Below are 21,007 nucleotides of genomic sequence, written 5' to 3' on the forward strand. Positions count from 1 at the left end.
TGACTTTTAAGAGAACTGATAAAAACACTTTACCGGTAAAAACAGAGGAAATCAAAGACAATTTAAATAACTTAAAACTCAGGTAAAATAAGGAAAGGCTTTCCGATAAAAGAATGTTTTTAGGAGGGATTTAAAAGAGATCACTGATTTGGCTGACCTGATTTCCTCGGGCAGACTGTTTGAGAGCTTCGGGGCCATGACAGCAAATGCTCTGTCCCCTTTAGTTTTCAGCCGAACCTCTGGAACAGACAAAAGACCTCTGCCCAATGACCTCAAAGATCAATCAGTGAAATCTTAAAATCTATTCCAAATAACACACTTCATAGAGGCTATTGTGCACCGATATATACAGGTGTGCCTTGAGATTTTGGCTTGCGCTGGTGTGGCTTAGGCACAAAAAGATTGAAAACCGCTGATCTAGTGATTGCACCCTTTGGCGGCCGGTTCTGGCCCCCGGACCACATGTTTGACACCCCTGCTCTACATGCAAAAAGTGTCCATCTGAGTTTTGATGACACTGCTGTGATTCTGTAACTAAAATCCTCTTTGACACTTTATGTTTTTAGGAGGGAGTTTAATGTGAGATCTATTTCCGTGCGGTTGCTCGTATTTCCGGGTTGTGTTTTCACATGGTTGTAAAGGCGGTGCAAAGATACTGGCGGTGTTCGTGTTGCAGGAACTGTGGGAGCTTGCGTCAGCCAGGAGGGACAACCACCCGCCGGTCGGTCCGTGGTTCCGAGCAGACAGAACATAACAATATGGACCCAAGCTGCGAAGAATAAAACTACTTTATATTTATATTTTAAACCAGAAGCGCCTTCTCCTCTCCAGAGCCGAGCCGGAGAGCAGGTTTAAAACTTTGTAGAGCAGTGAAGTGTGTGAGGCGTTTGTGGACTCTCAGGGAAATTATCTGTACACTGTAGTCGTGCAGAAGGACAGCAGCCAGATTACATCAAAGTGTATGTGTGAATGTCCACACTGAGCAAAGTGCAAGGTCTCCTCAGAGCTCAGATATGAGCTGCGACCAGCTCTAACCACTGCTCCTCTCTTTACCTCTGCAGCTAACTTAATGTGCCTTTTTACGCTTCTACTTTTTATAAGCTAGTTTTATTTTTGCACCAAAGATGTCGTGCCTGTTGCTGGGTGTCATACGAAGGTGAGTCATTGGGACTTTTTTTTGTGATTTTTAAATCGTGTTTTAGCTTCGTGATCAATACATTTCATTGTACTCGAGAAAGTTTAAAGAGAATATATACGTCTGAATACACAACATGGCTACATGGTTGTGCCATTCATTCAAAATCTGTTATTCAAATGTAAGTTAAGTTATTTAGTAAATGCAATTATGTAGCCTGTTTTTTTATATAACATATAGGTCCTACATACATAAAGTATTTAAGTATTGTGGACAACCAATTAATGTCGTCTGTTTTTTTATTTCATACACATACATACAATATTTAAGTTTTTTGGATACAGGGTGTCTGCAGGTCCCTTAAAATGCTTAAAATAAATTAACTGTTACAACATTAAAAGCCATTAAATAGTCTTAAATTTGAATTTGCAAGGTCTTTACTGCTACTAACATTTAATCTAATTTCATTTATACATCTTTTTTATGTAAAAGCCCACATTTCTAATGTTGCAAATCTTAAAAAAAAACCAACCTATAACACTGTCATTATACTTCATACTTGCACATACCTGTTTGCAAAATGTAGATTGACTTAACTCACTCTAATAACCATATTCCTACATTATACTTACCTCTGCACATACCACATATATACTACTTACCTGCAATGCTGCGATACTTAAATAAGTAAAACATGATTTGTCCAAAAATTGGTCCTAAATTTGGTTTAAAGGTGTTTTGAAAGGGTCTTAAGAAGCATTAAATTTAACTGTCTGATACCTGCAGACACCCTGGGACAACCAATTAATGGAACCTGGTTTTTATTACACATAGGCCTACATCAAATGTATAACTATTGTGGACACTTTTCCTGTCCTACCTTTTTAATGTGAACCTCTCTGAAGCACATTTTTTCAGGCACAGTTTGCACAAAATTGCCTCCATCTTGACCATTTGGATTCACTGTATTCTCATATTGTTGATGCTACCTATGTCTTTCACATAGAAATTTGCCATATGGGCTAAAAACCTGTAATCGCCAATTGTTAATACATCGTTGAATAGGAATGCATGATTGATATATATGTTTCCAATGAGAAAAGACCTGTGGCACTATACAGTCTTGTTAAATCTTCAGTTACTTTGCTGACAGCTGCCATAAACTTGTCCAACTTGATCTCAGAGACAAGCCTCAGATCAGATGACATTGAGCAAAGACTTGCTAGTATCTCTGTAGATTAAACAACATTCCACATTTCATCTGATTTTTTTTAAAAAAAAAGGCTGTCTTTCTGCATGCTTTCACCTCACTACTTTCCCCCTTCCAGGCTTTGTGATGACACCTCATCACACAGGGACTCTGGAGTCAATGTGAGCACTCCATGGCATTGTGTGTTTGTTCTTATTTTGTCGTTAGGGATGCATGTGAGTGAGTAAGCGACTGACACCATGGTCGGGCATGTGTGTTAGTGACAGGGAGGCTCGTGCTGCTGTGCATTTTGTTTGTATTTCTGCTTGAGAGTGAGTTAATGGCTGGAGTCATCACTCCTCTATTTGCCTGAATGTCCTGGTGCGTGTTCTGTGTGTTTTTCCCTGAGTACTCGCTGTACCATGTGGGAGGAGAATGCATGCAGCACGTGGGCATGTTCTAAGTGATACTCCGGCTTGTCATTGCTTCATGTGTAGACTCTGCCCTAAAGAGGCTATTGACCAGGATCAGCATGAAGGGGGGAGTGTAGGCGTGTCTGGCTGTGGTGTGTGTGGATTGGCTTGCTGACTTAGAGGTGTGTTATCTGTTTCTTGACACCCCCTCCCCCCATCTGGATGACGTCCCTAATTTCAAAATTTGCACCCTTAAAAACATGGAGGCATCAGGAATGGGGGATGGGGTGAGGAATGGGGATGCACAGACAAAAGCAGGAGAGACTGAATGACTGCGTAGGGAAATTGGGAGCAAAGGTCATCCCAGTCTGAAAGTGCGTCTTTTCTGTTGTGAAGAAGAAGAACCAGAGCTGCTAATCCCTTCCAGCTGCTTTTACCTTTATCTTCTGTCTCAAGTCAGCCAATACCTTTGCTTCAGCAAGCAAAGTCAGCAAATACTTTCTTTTAATTAATTTCAAATTTAGCCTAACTCATCTGCTTTCCTAATCCTAATCACATTGGAGATAATGTTCAGCAACACCCAAATGGTTACAGGAATTAGTGGCATAACAGAGTGGATTATTGGAAGCATACATAATTGATTTACTGCACGAGGAGAGGAGAGTAAAGTTCTACAAGGACATTGGTTCATCTAATATCTTCAAATAGGACTGACAAAGTGACATTTGTATTTTCTGTGGCTAAAGTCAGTAGGGTGCTGTCATACAATGGCCCTATTGTTGTTTTAGCTCTCCCTCATTCATTCATCTGTCCTTTGTCAAAAAGTCAAAAGATCCTCTGAAAGCTGACAGTTTCTGCCACACATCAGCCATATTTCTTTGACTAAGAAGAGACATTAAAGTGTTAAAGTGTGTTTGATGATGATGATGATGATGATGTGGGGATACAACAATCCTCAAGGATGATATTTGTGGTTTGGAGTAGAATGTCTCGACATGTATTTGGTGGATTGCCATTTGAAACAAAGACAGTCCTCTCTTCTTTCTGATCATTTTGTACTTCTACCTTTACAACAAAGAGCTGTGCTTAACTTTCTTATCTCTGACTGATGTGCAGTCCTTCTTACTTCACTCAAAAAATGAACATTTGTAAACCATTTAGTCATACCGTGTTACCTTGTATTCATGTAGAAAAGTTTTTCTTGCATGCATTCACAAAAAATGGCCAACATATTGTTTGATTAAGGAAGGGTAGCAAAACTATATCAAAACATCTGTTTACAAACTCTCACACAACTCAAGCAGTAAAATCCAAGATTCATTTATCCAGTCGAATGCTCATTGCTTCCCTAACACATGCATTTTTGCTATAAATAAAAAAAAGCAGCAGTATTATTGGAGTCTGGCCTTGAAGAGAGCGCAAATAAGATTCATTTTAAATATTACGGTTTTAGTGAAAATGCATTTGTGAAGTACTTAGAATACAACTGGATAAATGAGACTTGGATTATACTGATTGAGTTGTGTGAGAGAGTGTAAGCAGAAGTTTTGATATAGTTCTGCTGTTGTTTAACGTGGTCCCAAATCAATCCATAAATCAATATCATCACTGTTTTCCATGAAAGCATGCAAGAAAAACAATGTTCCTTCGCCAGTTCGAGGTAATAAAGCATTAGTAACTTTTTAAAATCCAAAAAAAAACCACATTTGGGAGTTGGCTACTTTGGTGGCATACACCTCAACAACCTCAATCATAAAGGTGGATTAGCCTGTAAGTAGCCTGAGAGGCTAAACCTGGGGCTGCTTATTTAACTTATTGCTTTGAGTAACTGATGAGGGCAGCTCAGATGAACATTTTTATCTATTTAAATCTTCTCTCATCTGGTGGGTGAACAGGAAGAGGACACAGTCAAGAGACACTGCAGGCTAAGATTGAGGAGGATATGTCTCCCTTATTCCTGATGGAAATTCGGCTACATCTATTACAACCACCACCTAAGCAACGGCCATCCCCACGTTGAGCACCTTTTTTTTTAATAACAGATGTCTTAATTAAATAAACTATTTTCGCATTGATCTCAGCCTGTAGACCTTCTTGCTGCTTTCTAGCCCAGTTATATTGGTGTGCGGGTATCTCCTCTGCCTTTCTTGTTTGTCTGTTATACCGATGTATCCAATATAAACCCCAAGTAGGTGCAGTTTCACAGCAGCCCTAAGCCTGAACAGGAAAAGGACACAGTCCAGAGACACTGCAGGCTAAAAGTGAATGTGGGATATATCTCCCTGATCCCTGATGGAAACTACACTTTTAACAACTACCATCTCAGCAACAGCCATCCCAAAAATAGTAGATTATTAGATTAGATTACAGGATTCAAGATAGACAGTTTAAAAAATTGTAACAGCTGCCAATCTGTCACTTGCTGTAAGGTCAGCCTGCATTTTAGCACAAACTGGAACCTGTTCATGATTAATTGCCCTCACATCAATGGTTAAACAACTGGCGAGGTACATGTTGCCTGCTCAGAGGGAATTTGAACCCTGAGGCTGGCATTACACTGCTCTCAGCTCTTTGCCCTGTCAAGCTGCACGTTATCGTCTCTCTTGCTGTGAGCATGTCTACGTTCCTGCTGCTCGTGGCCTTTGTACACTCCAACCAGATTTACTTGTGTGTCTGCATGCAGTGTGTCTGCATGCACGTAGAATGACGCACTAAGTGCAGCCAATGGGGTGATGGGACAACCCTGTTGTCTTTGAAACAACAAAGAGGAGTATTATTTGTATTTCCAGTCAATGTGGGTCAATTCATGGTTGAAACCAGTTTTAGAGCACTTGGGCTAAAATGTCTATTTGTTTATTAGTTCCTCTGGGCTTCTCATTTGAGGATACAGGGCTAATTTAATTTTTTCACATTTCTAAAGAGGTCATCTGGGGTCATTCACACTGTTCACAGTCAGAAAACAAAGTACAAACACACATCGTCTATTTTATTGTCTGACCATTCTATTGAAAAACAATAGGCCGGCCACCCGCATGCCTCTCTTTATGTGGAGAAGTGTGTGTGAGGCTCTCAGGTTGCACTAATAACTGCAGCAAAGGCATCTTGCTCTCACTGCTGTCACATGAAAAGCACACAACTCCAATTTGTGGCTTTTTTTAAACTTGTGTTAAAAGTGTTTGTGCTCTTCCAACTCCATCAGTATCAGCTGGAATAAATATTGAAATTAAAAATGAAACAGCAGTGAATTAGACCAGAGCAATCTCAAAGATAATGCAGACAGAAAAAGTCACATCTGGAGCGAAACTTACTGGGAAAGACCTAACTTGTCTGAACCTTTAAACCAGGTGTGTTCACTTGAGCCAATAAGGATGCTCTCTCTGCATTATATCCTGGTCAGAGTCAGGTCATTCAGTTAATCTGCATGTGTATCTCTTGGCTTTGGTAATGTCAACATCCTGTAGATGACTGAATATGATTTGACAGAATGTGTTTGTTTTCTTACTCATAATAGATTGTTGAAGTCTGTCTCCGTAAATTCAACAATGCATTGTAGATAGATGAACAGTCTTTCAAGGTCACAGGTAAATGGGTCGATATCTGGTTTTGCCAGTCTGGTCCAGTGTACGAGCTTAAACTGGTTTGATTTTATGCAAACTGGCTGTGCTGGCATCTGTCATCATGACTTGTAATGGTAAATTAAAAAGCACTCTACATCAGCAGCCTGTGCTGACAGCATCACAGTGCTAACCTGTATTGTATTAGTAATAAACAATATGACAACGTGATTAACATAATATTCTCTTTGTTTATCAACAGACCAATAAGTCACTAGTGTCTGACAGGTCGTGCACAATTTACTGCTGAGCCAAACCAACATCTTAAAGGAGTTCAACTGGTGGTGGAGGTGGGAGGGGGGATGGTACACATGGTGTACATTGTTTTGTTTACTAGAAAGTTCATGTGTTGTTTGAGGTGACAAGACATGGCAGAGTTAGTCTCTCAAGAAAACTAAAAATGCATTATATAGCAACATTTTTGGATTGAAAGCCAACAGAAGAGGGGAGCAGAGGACGGTAAACCAGATTGTGATGCTGCTTCACTCTCTGATTTACCTTGGGGGCTGACAAAACAGCTTAGAGATGCGTTACAACAACCAAGTGGACTGGAGTCACTACACTCTCATTCATGGGCTCGCTCAGTCTCATCAGGCCCCGAGGAAGTGGTGCAGACTTTGAAGCCAATTTTAGTAGTGGCCAGACAGTGGAATTACAACTTCAGGGTCCGTCACGTGTTGCCAGTGGACCCTTTTTCCCATAGACTTACATTGTGAAAGAGACATTTGTAAATCAGTGGCTACATTTTTTTGAGCATCACAGCCCCCGCAAAATGACTTGTTTCACTATCGGGATTTGGCAATAACATTTTAAAAGTCTAGAAGAGCCGCACAATTAAATTATTTGATTCCCATTCGAGTTAGCGGAGGGCTAAACCGGATGTCAGCCGCTCGGCTCATGAAAGTTTGTAGCACGCTTCCTCTATGGGCCCAATGATGCAGAAGATCTGGGTATTTTAAACCTGGGAAGTCAATTTTTTTTGGCTTCATGCACCACTGAGCAATGACATCTTGTGGTAAATTTCAGTATATTAGTCCAGTCCAGTGTTTGACTCAATATCAAACCAGTTTGAAAATTTTTCCACCAGCCCAACCGTAGTCAGAGGCCACTGCAGCATTACCTATATGACAGATCACAGGACTGTCAGGCTGTTGACATCAGTATCCCACACGTAACAAGTCCATCAAATGCTTCTGCTCATGTTCTCATCATTTGAAAAAAAATGAAAAATTATATTTAATATATAGAAGTCAAGTAACATTTGATCAGTGCAGGAATTTCCCCTAGTCACAAGTGAAAAGTCAAAGAAGTAATGTATTGCTTAAATTCCTGCTCTCTTTTAGACATGGTGGTGTTGGGGCGAGTGTCGGGGTTCGGTCCCTGGCCTCCATCCCCTCACTGCCCCCGGCGGTAGCTGAGTTTGTGAAGGGAGCGGTTGATGAATGTAAGCCCTCTGGTGTGCATGTGGTGACGGGGACACCGGAGGAAACGGCCAACATCCTGGCAGGTCTGGAGAAGGAGGGGATGGTCAAGAGGCTTCCTAAATATCAGAACTGGTAAGGACTTCAAATTTGTATACTCGCATACATACACAAATGCATACATTCAGTGGCGTGCTTTTATTAAACCACCAAGTGCTTGTATGTAATTCTCTTCTAAATTTCCTCAGTTTTTCTGCGTCATGCTCTGATTCCTACTCTGTTTTTCAGTTGGCTGGCACGTACAGACCCAAAGGACGTAGCTCGGGTGGAAAGCAAGACTGTGATTGTGACCAAGAACCAGAGGGACACCATCCCCATCCCTGCTGACGGAGTGAAGAGTCAGCTGGGCAGCTGGATGAGCGAGTCTGACTGGGCGAAAGCCAGACAGGATCGTTTCCCCGGCTGCATGGCAGGTATGAGTTGGATGGAACAAGACTTTTGACCCTCGTTGACAGGAGGTGTGTTTTCAACAGCTCTCTGAAACTTTTATAGTTTTAAATGGTAGGGCTAGGGTTGGGCTTCTGTAAAAAATTTCAGATTTGTTTGATATTAAAGAGGAAGTACAGCCATTGTCAAAATTCATACACATTATTTCTGTGGTCTAAAAATATTAGTAAACATGAACAACTCTCTCCCAAATCCCAAAGTCAAAGTGCTAAAACTTAAATTTGTGATGTCAAGTATAGAGTCTGGAGCTGCTCCATAGACAATGAAAGGTGAAAGGTATTAAAGATGAAACAGAGCATCCAGGGGCATGTTCTGAGTATATGGGTACATTTTCTGTTTCAGATCTGAGAACACTACCATAGAATAAGGCTCATTTACAAAAAAGAAAAACATTTTGTGGGTCCACAACATCACAAAATCCTATTCATTATCTATGGAACAGCTCCAGACTTTATTCCCTGTGACAAAGTAAGTCTGAGACTTACCTCTCTCGTTTCATGCTGAGAGAGTAGCTCATGTTCACAAATATTTATTGAGCTTTCCAAGGCCATCGAAATATGTAATGGAATTCTGAATTTAGGTGGTACTCCCCTTTAAGCCAAACCCTGGACTGGACCTATAATGAACTCAGCAGCTTCTCCTAAGTCAAACGTAATGACACTCGGCTCTGTTACTACCTCAGCTGCCAACTTAACGGTGGACCAACTATGCCCATCCATGCCGTGTTTGCAGATTTTAGACAGAGCAGCAAGGCGGAATAATTGTGCAACATTACTGCCTTGAATATGCTGTTTGTAAGGGTCTCACCAGAGAGAACGAGAGACGTCTAGTCTCGTCTCATCTCGTCACCCAAAAAAAACCACACGCATTCTAGTAAACAAACACAACATGCACTCTTGTACATCTGGATCGGCAAAACCCGAAAATGGCCCAACCCTATTGAATTGTATTATTGTAACTGAACTGTGTAAATCCTTGATTTCTAACAAATGCTGCACTGCTTACTTCCATGTGCCAGTAGTGTTTTACTTCACTACGTTATATTTCTATGCTGTTTTTGTATCTTACCTCCAGCAACTGTAGGTTAAACAGTGAAATGTTTTAACAGGAACATGTGTCAAGTTGCCCTTGTCTTTGCGTACATTACATTCAAATTGTGGACACTCTGGTAAATATATTGCTCCGTAATGCTACTAGTGGTCAAAAAATCCACAGGGCACGTTTTAAGAGAAGGACATGGTATCTCCCGTCCAATATACCACCTTTTCAACATTTGCCAATATTGAAACAATGTTGTCTGTAGTGGAAAAATAAACTGCATTACTATGTTGTTCATGCTTCTGTGTCCTCTCTGTAGGTCGGACCATGTATGTGATTCCCTTCAGTATGGGTCCTGTAGGCTCGACTCTGACTAAATATGGTGTCCAGGTATTGACTCCTCAGCACTTTATACTATGGAAAAAAGCATGCAATAAAGCAATTAGCCTGCTGTGTTGTACTGATCAATGGTTTGCTTTGTTGCTGTAAAATGATGTGATTTATTGTAGTAATTCATCACGCAGTGTATTCTAATGAATTGCTGTAGCGCTTTATGGTTATTACTCCCGGAATCATAGTAGATCAGGATCATAAACAGTTTGTTCTGCTTGAAGGTGACAGACTCACCATACGTTGTGGCCAGTATGGGGATCATGACGCGCATGGGCACTCCTGTCCTGAAGAAACTGGCTGACGGAACGGAGTTTGTCCGCTGTCAGCACTCTTTGGGACGACCTTTACCACTCAAAGGTACAATTAAAGGAGCCTGAAACAAGTCGTTTTAGTGCTTTGTGTTGATTAAAACTTGAAAGATTTCATGACATCCCCCTCTCTGTGTTCTCTCCAGCCCCTCTGGTCAATGCATGGCCCTGTAATCCAGACAAGGTGCTGATATCTCACCTGCCAGACACCAGGCAGATCTTGTCCTTTGGCAGTGGCTATGGAGGAAACTCTCTCCTGGGGAAGAAGTGTTTCGCCCTTCGCATCGCCTCCCGCATCGCCAAGGATGAAGGCTGGCTGGCTGAACACATGTTGGTGAGCGTGCCTCTGAAAGTCTGAGCTACATGCTTCACACACAGTTCTCCATAGTAACTTTTATATGCTCTAATTTCTGTGAGGAATTATTTCATGCTGGAAAATGCAGTTTTATCAGTTGTCAAAAAGTATCTGCGGGCTTGTATTAAAGCCATAGTTCAGATCTTTTGAAGCAGGGTTGTATGAGGTAGCTATCCATAGTCAGTTTATTACATACAGTAGATGTCAGTGAGCATGCCTACAGTTTGGATAACCAGCCTGGAGTCCGACATGCAAACTAAACGATGTACTGCTGTAGACGGGGTTAGCAACAAAACGTATCTTAGCCAAATAAAAAAGGCCCACCTAAAAATACTAATATCAGTTTAAATGTTTATTATATTGATAATATTTCCAGCGCTTTACTTTGCCGTCAGACAGCATTTTCAGACGGGGAAATGAAGCTGTTGTATCACTCTCTTCAACACCAGACTCCATAGAGAAAAACAGTGATTTAAAACTGCTAAACGCAGCTGCTGGTCTACTGCAGCCTCAAACAGTTGGTTTGATTGTGATATTGTGTGACTTTGGCGTTTAAAAGGGTTAGTTCAGATTCACCAAAGTCACACAGTAACACAAACTAAATAACAGATTGTGAAGTGAATTCAAAATGACTGTTTTTGTCAACGGAATCTGGTGGCTTTGACAAGAGCATAGATGGGGAAGAGAAGCTGTTAATGGCTTTCCGGTTGGAAAGGGGTTATCTGACAGAAATGTGAAGCGCTCAAAATTCTCTCATTACAACATACAGGAACTATTAGAGATCTTTTTTAGGTGGCTAAAATACTTTTTGTCGCTGCCCCCCTTCCACAGCAGTACATTGCTCAGCTTCTGCTCTGCCTTGATGCTTTGTCAGTTTTAATTGTTGACTTTTCATGAAAGGCTGATTAAAATCACTTCATCACTGTCTCCCCTCCTCAGATTCTGGGTATTACCAACCCTCAGGGAGTGAAGCGTTATGTCGCAGCAGCCTTCCCCAGCGCCTGTGGTAAAACTAACTTGGCCATGATGAAACCAAGTCTGCCGGGCTGGAAGGTTGAGTGTGTGGGCGATGACATTGCATGGATGAAGTTTGACAGCCAAGGTGAGGGCGGAGGATGACTCACATGAACATAATCTCCTTGTTACTCCATAGGTGGTGGATTAAATCCTCATGTTACTTACACGTCTGTCTCTGCAGGGAAACTGAGAGCCATCAACCCAGAGAACGGTTTCTTTGGTGTGGCTCCCGGCACCTCAGACAAGACCAACCCCTACGCCATGGCCACCATCGCCAAAAACACCGTGTTTACCAATGTAGGCGAGACCAGCGACGGAGGAGTGTGGTGGGAGGGCCTCGACCCCCCTGCAGCTGGGATCACACTCACAGACTGGCACGGCAAAAGCTGGAAGCACGGTAACATCAGCCACGACTGCCTGGTTTTTATAAAGACATTAATCTAAAGTGCTGCTGTAGTTCAGCAGCTCTAGAGAAGATGAATTATCTTTAGCACTTAGTTTCTAATGAACATCGATGAATATTCAGCAGTTTTACTGATATAATTTCAGCTTGAATCATGTGTTTTGTTTCTTTGCCAACAAAGACATCAGAAGTTCAGATTACTGATCGGCTCTAGACCAAGAGAACTCACTGCAGTATCACACAGAGCAGACATGGCTCAGATAAAACCCCAAGAATTTGTCATGACACATCATACTGTATATTGGTATCACTGTCATCACATATTTTCTGCTTTCTGGATAAATCAAACTCACACATGAAGAGTAAACTGAACAGCTGTAGTGTATACAGTGCCATCTAGTGGTATGTGTTTGAAAATGACTGTGACAACAAATGACATGAACAACATTCAAGGTAGAATAAACTGTTGTTTCCTCTTTATAAAAAAAGGAAGCTCGACTCAGTGCGCCCACCCCAATTCCCGCTTCTGTGCCCCGGCGGCTCAGTGTCCCATCATCGACCCCATGTGGGAGAGTGAGGAGGGTGTTCCGATTGACGCCATCATCTTCGGTGGCAGGAGGCCGGAGGGTTGGTGCTGCTTTCATCTAACATGGAGAGATTCTTTCTCCAGCATAGCATTTTCATAGATGTATTTTTGACATTTTAAAGGGGACATATTATGCCTTTCCTCATTTTATGTCATATATATAAATATACAGTGCTTGATACTCATGTCAAACTTGGCAGTAATTTCAAATAATGAGGTGAGCGTATGTGAAAGTAATCTCTGTGAGCAAAAACCTCAGGCTTCAGACTGTTGCGAATACTTTTCAACATTTTTTTTTCTACTTTTAGGACAAGTTGATGTCAGCCCGTGACAGATTTCTTTATATAGTCATCTGCTCCAAGCATGCTACTACAAGTCTTAGCATAAGACTTGGCTAAAGCATTTACAGAATGTAATCTTAGTAGAAACCCAAAATACAAGTATGAACCTGATACTAACCATAATAGATCCCTTTTAAGCATTTAGTTGTTAGTCCTCTGTGATGTGACTGTCAAAGTTAATCTGTCAAAGTTAGTCTTAAATTAATCTGCAAGTCTATCTCACATTGCAACCAGAAAAGGAAGCCTAGAAACGTGATATAAAATGACACAGTGATTGTGTTGTCTTCCTCTTAAAGATGTTTGAGTCATTCCAGCTGCAATTTGTGTTACATATCAACACAAGAAGTTCAGTAACATTTACAGCACACATGTAGCTCTGCATTAAACATGATGAAATGTTGGTGTTGTCAGGAGTCCCTCTGGTCTACGAGTCTTTCAACTGGCAACACGGGGTCTTTGTTGGAGCTGCCATGAGGTCTGAGGCCACAGCAGCTGCTGAGCATAAAGGTACACACCCACACACCTGATTTTCCTGTGCTCTAAATTCCTGTAACTACATCTGTTGTCCTATTGACGAGGTGGTGTAAGATAAAGGGATGATAAGATAGTAACTCTATCACTAAAGTTAATTCTTTGTAAGAATTACAAAACATTTCATGTCTCTCTGCAGGCAAGGTCATTATGCACGATCCCTTTGCCATGCGACCATTCTTTGGTTATAACTTTGGTGACTACCTCGCTCACTGGCTGAGCATGGAGAGACGAAAGACCCCCACTCAGCTGCCCAAGATCTTCCACGTCAACTGGTTCAGAAAGGACCCCGCGACCGGTGCCTTCCTCTGGCCTGGCTTTGGTGAAAACGCCCGCGCACTGGAGTGGATTTTCAAGCGCTGCAGCCGGGAGAGGGAGGACGAGGCAGCCAAGAAGAGCATTATCGGCTGGCTGCCAGAAGATGGCGCCATCGACACTAAAGGTCTGGGCAAGGTGGATATGGGTGCCTTGTTCGATGTGCCCAAGTCTTTCTGGCAGAAGGAGACGAAGGAGTTGAGAGCCTACTTCACCCAGCAAGTTGGAGCTGATCTGCCAGCACAGGTGGAGACTGAGCTGAAGGCACTAGAGGACAGAGTGCACAATTAAAAAACCCTACTGACAGGAAGTTCATCCAGAAACGGAGGCAGTCACAGGATTCAGATCATCAGGGTGCGATCAGAGTCACTGGCTGGGTTTACATACACAGAGAACTTAGTTCTGAAAACAAAGTTTAAGTTTTATCCACATACACATAAAAACTGAGACTGGAGAGCCTGGTTGAGATGTTTGGCTGACAGGTCACTGCAGCTTGGAAACATCCCTCCTCCTCTTTGGTTTTCACAAAAGAGAATATGTACTGAAATTCAGTATAAGAGAGTTCTGGTACTTGCTGCTCAGTCAAAGTAGAGCTGCAATGATCAATCGATTAGATATTGATTTTATTAAATGAATCACCAACTAGTAGTAATTAATGTAAGTGTAACCTAGGTTATTTTCTGTAGCTACAAATTACAGATGCCCCCTAAACACCTCATATGCAGACTGTCAGCAGACAATACAATTTACTGATTTTCCCTAAACACCTCAGATAATACTGGTAACAATAGACGATTATATCCAGCATCTCCACATTCAGCCTTTAACAACGTTACATAAGGCTACTGTCAAAAAGCACTCATTATTAGTGGAAAATTAATGTCCATGTACACACACCTAAAGACAGTAAACTGAATATCTCTGGGTTGTGGACAAAACAAGACATTTGAGGACATCATTGTGGGCTTTGGGAAACACTGATCAACAGTTTTCCCCTTTTTTTTATTTTTTTATTTTTTATTTTACATTTTTTTAGACCAAATAACTAATTGATTGATTGAGAAAATAATTGACAGAGCGATCAACAATGAAAATAATGTTTAGTTGCAGCTCAGAGTCAAAGATGGTTTATGGCAGCCACATTTTGAGATCTTTTTGCTGGCAAAACATGTTAAATGTTAAGAATCCAGAAAAGGCAGACTTGTTCAACCACTGATTGATAAAAAAGCTTTGCCTCAAAAAGACTAATAGCCAGGCTGGTAGCTAACTTTCTCTGTGTATGAAAACACAGCCAGTGACTCTTCCCTTTCTCTTTTATGAAGAGAATTAAATGTCAAAGATAAAAAAGTTAATAATCTACAATGCAATACCTTTGGACATGACTTCACACTTATGCTGCAACACTGAAGGACTGGTGCCGGGTTGGTGGTAGGAGGGAGGTTTGACTCTCAACATGAAGGTTAGATTTCTGTGATTTCTGTCAAACCTATCATGTGGAGAAGCTCATGTCACTACCTCCATTCACTCACAAATCCTGGCATGGTACTAAAGAACAACGCACATGACCTAATGGTGCCTTTAGAGACATTTAACAATACAGTGTCTAGGCTGCTGATGTTTACAAGCTGAAGCCCAAAGATTGTTTTTGGCAACATTCTGACAAAAAGTAGAAACAGTTTTAATATTTTTTACTAATAAAAAGGTTTTAAATGAATTTAAGCACCAGATCTTTCAATACAATATTGACTGGATCTCATGAAATGCCCTTTATTTTGAATTGAGCTGATACTCAAATACATATCAGAAGTCAATTAACTACTCAAAGCATTGTAGCACAGTTCCAGTGGGAATTACTATGCATCATTCATCTTGCCACTTTTGTAATGTTTGTGATTCAACTGTCTGATTTCAGGTGATGTTTACACACAATATGTGAAATGTTGGACCAATAAATGCAACTGAGATTATTAGGTAGTTTTAGGAATTGTATGCCAAGGTTTTTATTACAGTGCAATGAATAAATGACTTAAAATGCAGAAACAATGTTTTATGTTCATTTTTGAAAGTCGTTCAAATACAAATAAAAATAAAAATGTAGACACAACACAGTAGATAAGTACACGAGATTAAACTTGCTTTGTAAAAAATGATCTGCAACATATAAAATAATAAATTACACAAACATTTCCAGATTAAACACAATCTTGTCCTACACTGGTAATGTGTGCACAGAACTGCCCTTGTATTAAGGTCACTATAATTCTTTCTCGTGTTGTTATTTATAATACTGTTAAGAGGTGTAGGGCTTCTATTGGCACTTATCTGATATGCAGATTACTAATCACACAGCAACAGCCGGATGAGGTCATTCACAAGTATGAAGTGTGATATTAAAATGGCTGACAACACCATCTGAGCTGCAGGGCGTGGAAGTTTTGAGTTCCCCTTAACTGTGTGAAATGAAGATGCTTTTACTGTCCACACAGTAATAAAATCCTCCACCTGTCACATTAAAGCTGTAAAAGTCTCCTTCAGACTCATTGATGGGTCCATCTTTGCTGGTCTTGAACCAGGTGAAGCGGCTGACGGGAGGATTGGCTCTGCTGGAGCAGGTCAGGTTCACCCAGCTACTGGCTGACACCAAACCTGATGGACTGATGGACACTGAGGTGTCCTTGGGAGCATCTGAGGAAAATGTAACAAACAAAATAAGAGGTGATAGATACATCAGAGCCTGAATAAGATCATTGAGAAAAGAGAGTCATGGGAGATCTGAAAGTCTATCAGGAACTAATACTAATACAACTAATACAATGTGTTGTATGGTTTCCTCCATCCACAGGATATGTGGCAGAACAGGTGATGGTGACTCCATCATGTTTGTCTGACAGAGTGATGGTCTCCTGGATTTTAGTTGTGAAGATTTGATCTGTTTTTTCCTCTATTGTGTTGTGAGGGTCTTGTGTGAGATTCCAGGTGAGTTTAGGAGGGGAGTGTGGACATGGAGTGGAAGCTGAGCAGGTTATAGTGACAGACTCCTTCTCCTTCAGATCACCCGAGATCTTAATTCTGGGGCTCGTCGGAGAATCTGTGGTTTCAAATCAAACACAGATTTTACTCTAAGATGATTGAAACTCATTTATTCTCTGAGGATTATTTGATAAATAAACTAAACTAATTTTCAATTGAATACAGAATTATTAAAATAAATAATAATGCTAAGTAGAGTTTGTCCCTCACTGCTGATAAATGTCTAAGAGTGAAAACAAATCAATACATGAGTTTTTCCCTTTTCAAGTACTGACATTTTGTCTGATTTGACAGTTTTGTAGTGCAGACATTGTAAGATAGAAAAGAAAGATGTTAACATATAGTTATATAGGTTTGAACTCTGACAGATACTGATAATCATACATCAGATATTTAACTTCACAGTGAAGGTTCGAATCATGGAGTGTGATGTTTAGGCAAAAACTGATTTGGAAAACAATAAGTAAAATCAGACTGATGAAAAACGCTCTTACCTTTAACTGTTATTTGAAGAGGATCACAAGAAGCTGTTGCCATGACTGGATTGTTCTCAATTCTGAAGTAGTATGTGTCTGTGTAACTTGTGATTAAACTGGAAAATAAAGTGGTGCAGTTTTTCTGACTCAGGTTTCCAGTGATATTCATTGGGTAGGTGTTAACTGTCTTACTACTGTTGAAAATCACATTGTTTGGATAGGAGTTAAATCTGGAGTCACTTTTAATCCACACTCCGAAAACTGATCTTGTGGTGCTGAAGTTTTTGTCTGGTTTAGGTGTAAAGGTACATGGGATTTGCAAACAACATCCACTCAGTGCTTCCATGTTCTTTGTTGCAGCAATGAATAGGGCTGAATAAGCAGGACAATCAGCCAAAGCACCTGTAAAAATGAATCCTGATAAACAACTTGTGAAGCAAAAATCAGCATGAAGAGAAACTTGATGATACACAAATTATAGTTCAGCAGCAGGTTTGGTCCTTTTTCCTTTTTTTTTTTTAAATATTTTTTTGGGCATTTTGCCTTTAATGGACAGGACAGGTAAGTGTGAAGGGGGGAGAGAGAGAAGGGGGGATGACATGCAGCAAAGGGCCACAGGCTGGATTCGAGCCTGGGCCGCTGCGGCAACAGCCTTGTACATGGGGCGCCTGCTCTACCACTAAGCCACCGACACCCCCGTCCTTTTTCCTTTTAACATTGTCAGTATAAAACATTTCACTGAACAGTTGGAAAAGATAACGTCTCCAAATAAAAGTGACTGAACAAACAGCTCACCTGAAACAAAGAAGACACTCAGTAACATGTTGGCTGTCACCATTTTCACACACTGGACTGTAATGACACTCATCACCTGGAGTTGACAAAAACTCACTTTCTCAGTATATTGATTAAAACATATTTTAAATGAAACATTCATGTTCTTTTAAAGCCACCTCAGATTCACTCTTTCAAAGCAGGAACTCTCCCTGTACAACCAGATGTTACTGTGTTATAATAGTGATTAATGATCTCTGTAGAGCTGCACTGAAAACAGATTAAATGTAAAATTAAAATGATGCAGCATGAGATATTTCTGCTAAACCAAAACACAACTAATAAAATGTGTCTATATATATTTGTTTTTTTAAAGTGGAGTTCAAGAAAAGCTGCAAAATATAAAACATAAAGCATTAAAAAAAGAAGAAAAAAAAGTACAAAAAGCAGAAACATTTTACCTCACCAAATGAGCCTGCAGTCAGAGCGGAGAAACAATTAGTTTTAAAATCAGACAATTTGTGAGTTTCAGCCGAGCTGCTACAGACCCAGTACCTGACTTTGCTGCTAAGCTGTTGATTTAAAAGCAAACAGAGTTACTGTTTCAAGCTGGATATGAAATGACTGAAATACTGCAGAGAGACAAGAAGTCGTCACTCTTCCTGCTCACAGCCTGAGAGTGAGGAAGTCAGTTTTTGAGGCAGCTTGAGCTCATCAGGACTCAAATAACTTTATTATTCTTAAATATTAATTTTGTCACGACTCACTGCAAGCCTGTATGCCTTATCTTTTTTGTAGCATGCTGTATTAATCACAGTAGTGCCATGTTAAACAAATATAAAAATATGAACCATGTATTGCACAGATGTAGTTAAGTGGATATAGAATTTTGACATGTAATATATAGAGTGAGTTTCATTACAAGTAGTTAGTTGTGCTGTGGGCGAATTATAAGACAATGGGCCCGTGGGCACAGACATGCAAAAGGCCCCACCACCTCTCCTAAATAGGAGCAAGACAGACTTCATGGTAGCTCGGCCTCTTTTTGTTGTCGTTTTGTGCGTCTTAGTAGTCGTTACACATCTGTCTGTGATGGTTTTGTGTCTCTGTGATGGTTTTTTGTGTCTTTGTGGTGGCTTTGCCCTATTTCATATACGTTGTGAGTCTCTTTGCAGCCATTCTGTATCTCTTTATAATCATTTTGAGTAAACACAACTCTGGACTGATGAAGGCATCTGGTTTCACAGAGCTGTGTGACTACAGTTGCTCTGACGATCCTGCAGGTGGACCCTTAGACAAAACCCAGCCGAACAACTTCCCCTGTTTACTTATAGTTCTCAGGTTTTTCTCAGAGCTCTGGTCATGACTTCATCAGTTTATATCTCACCACTCCTCTCTGGTGTTCTTATTCTGGTCTATCAGCCTCACACAGTTGCATTTCCTCACATTTATACCATCAAAACAACGTGAAATACAATAACTATAATGTGTGTTAGTGGCAATTAAATACTGAACTGTGAGATGTCTCAGTGCTCTTGTCAAACTGAAAAGGATATTTAATAATGCCACCTGATGCCTGATTCTTTAACTTATTCTAAAGTGTTATCAACCAAAGACTATTTGTCACATGTAGTTACCACAGAGTTTATTGAACTGACTTGTGCACAGTCTGTATCACTGCTGCTCTGCAATACAGCACTGAGGAGAGAACAGTCATCTACACATGTACTGCATATACAAAGTGAACTGTAACAACAAAAGATAAATATCCACACTTTCTGCTTCCTCATCACAACAAAAATCTGGCTTTAACTATTTAAACTTCTGTTTGAAAAATATATTCATGCATGCAATGAAAACACAGTTGAATCAAAGAAAAAAATAGCGCAATATTAAACAATTAATAATGAAGCTACAGTATATTATCTTCTGTCTTGTTTGCACTTGAACTTTTGATCATCTCCCTGATCTGCTGCAAAGAAAAATATTTAATATTTAAGAATGAGATGAATAAGAAACAGAAATATTCCATAAAAGGTGAACAAGACATTTTCCTCTTTTCCTTTATGATGCTTGAATCTCAATCACACAGTTGACGTAGTCTGCTTCAGCTGTGTCCTGTGGAAATAAATCAATTATCATTGTTTCAAAGATGTCTACAAACAAATCTTTGCTCATTCATAAGAGGAGCTTTTGTCCCTTTCTTCAAAGACAGTTTATTGTTGAAAGGATAATGTGCCTGTAGCTTACCTTCACTGGTTTGTTGCAGCATCTTGATCTAAACCACCTGAAAGGAATATAAATAAACCTGAATTAAAGGCATTAACATTAACTTCAAACATTTCAAAGAGTACCAGTAAGTCTTTAGCTGCAAATGATCAAATCATAGAAAAGTTCCTCTCACCACTCAAAGATGATGATTGTGCTGTAGAGTGCTACGATTCCCAGGATCTTCACTGTAACGCAGACATCAACCCCAAACTCTGGATTGGCTGTAACAAGACAGCCTGGTCACATTCTCCTTAGTAAAACATTTTATGACTCTAAAATTGCATCCCATCGTATTAAGCTACCTTCTGCTCATTACAGAAAACAAAATAAGTGACTAAAAGGAGACGAGTGTTGAATGTGGAAATGCAACAATATTGATGGTAATCAAAGTGCTCTACAGGGTACTACAACACAATAACAAAAACATACAGCAGATAAGATTTATGTCTGTGGATTCAGTAACTGTACTGACTATTTTTACCTTTAACAGTCAGATGGATCTTTGATGATGTTCCATTACCAAGATCATTTGTGGCCACACAGTAATAAACTTCTCCATCAGTGACATTAAAGCTGTAAAAGTCTCTGTCAGACACTTTGATGGGTCCATCATTGCTGGTCTTGAACCAGGTGAAGCTGCTGATGGGAGGATTGGCTCTGCTGGAGCAGGTCAGGTTCACCCAGCTACCTGCTGACACCAAACCTGATGGACTGATGAACACTGAGGTGTTCTTGGGAGCATCTGAGGAAAATGTAACAAACAATTTAACAAATGATAGATACATCAGAGCCTGAATAAGATCACTGAGAAAAGAGAGTCATGAGAAATCAGAAAGTTCTATCAGGAAGTAATACAATGTGTTGTCTTACATGAAACACTGAGAGTCTTT

The 21,007-nt window shown here is 40.3% G+C and overlaps 3 protein-coding genes across 4 annotated transcripts in view; 1 reads left to right on the forward strand and 2 right to left on the reverse strand.

Annotated features, from left to right (window-relative positions):
* The first annotated feature begins 641 nt into the window (after nucleotides 1-641).
* pck2 (phosphoenolpyruvate carboxykinase 2 (mitochondrial)) lies at nucleotides 642-14,892 on the forward strand. Its single transcript, XM_050056358.1, has 11 exons — nucleotides 642-1,156; nucleotides 7,695-7,907; nucleotides 8,061-8,245; nucleotides 9,637-9,707; nucleotides 9,932-10,067; nucleotides 10,165-10,352; nucleotides 11,313-11,475; nucleotides 11,572-11,787; nucleotides 12,283-12,420; nucleotides 13,132-13,227; nucleotides 13,391-14,892. Exons 1-11 carry the CDS (start codon nucleotides 1,125-1,127, stop codon nucleotides 13,855-13,857), a joined length of 1,905 nt encoding a protein of 634 aa, XP_049912315.1. The 5' UTR covers nucleotides 642-1,124; the 3' UTR covers nucleotides 13,858-14,892.
* On the reverse strand, nucleotides 14,653-17,925 carry LOC126397534 (B-cell receptor CD22-like). Its single transcript, XM_050056392.1, has 2 exons — nucleotides 17,868-17,925; nucleotides 14,653-16,251 (listed from the first exon to the last, which is right to left on the reverse strand). The coding sequence occupies exons 1-2, from the start codon at nucleotides 17,908-17,910 to the stop codon at nucleotides 16,013-16,015; spliced, it is 282 nt and encodes a 93-aa protein (XP_049912349.1). The 5' UTR covers nucleotides 17,911-17,925; the 3' UTR covers nucleotides 14,653-16,012.
* Nucleotides 17,926-19,484: 1,559 nt separating this feature from the next.
* The window catches only part of LOC126397524 (vascular cell adhesion protein 1-like), a 60,203-nt gene continuing 58,680 nt past the window's right edge, over nucleotides 19,485-21,007 (reverse strand). Inside the window, exons 5-8 of one of the 2 annotated variants that reach the window (XM_050056375.1) lie at nucleotides 20,599-20,859; nucleotides 20,251-20,338; nucleotides 20,097-20,133; nucleotides 19,485-19,964 (exon numbers count right to left, since the gene is read on the reverse strand). In XM_050056375.1, the coding sequence (XP_049912332.1) occupies nucleotides 19,911-19,964; nucleotides 20,097-20,133; nucleotides 20,251-20,338; nucleotides 20,599-20,859 (440 nt within the window). In that variant the 3' untranslated portion in view covers nucleotides 19,485-19,910. The remainder of the gene's footprint in view (nucleotides 19,965-20,096; nucleotides 20,134-20,250; nucleotides 20,339-20,598; nucleotides 20,860-21,007) is intronic. The other variant, XM_050056374.1, reaches the window with a different exon arrangement.

Source organism: Epinephelus moara, chromosome 11 (genome assembly GCF_006386435.1).
Source record: "Epinephelus moara isolate mb chromosome 11, YSFRI_EMoa_1.0, whole genome shotgun sequence".
NCBI classification, from domain to species: domain Eukaryota; kingdom Metazoa; phylum Chordata; class Actinopteri; order Perciformes; family Serranidae; genus Epinephelus; species Epinephelus moara.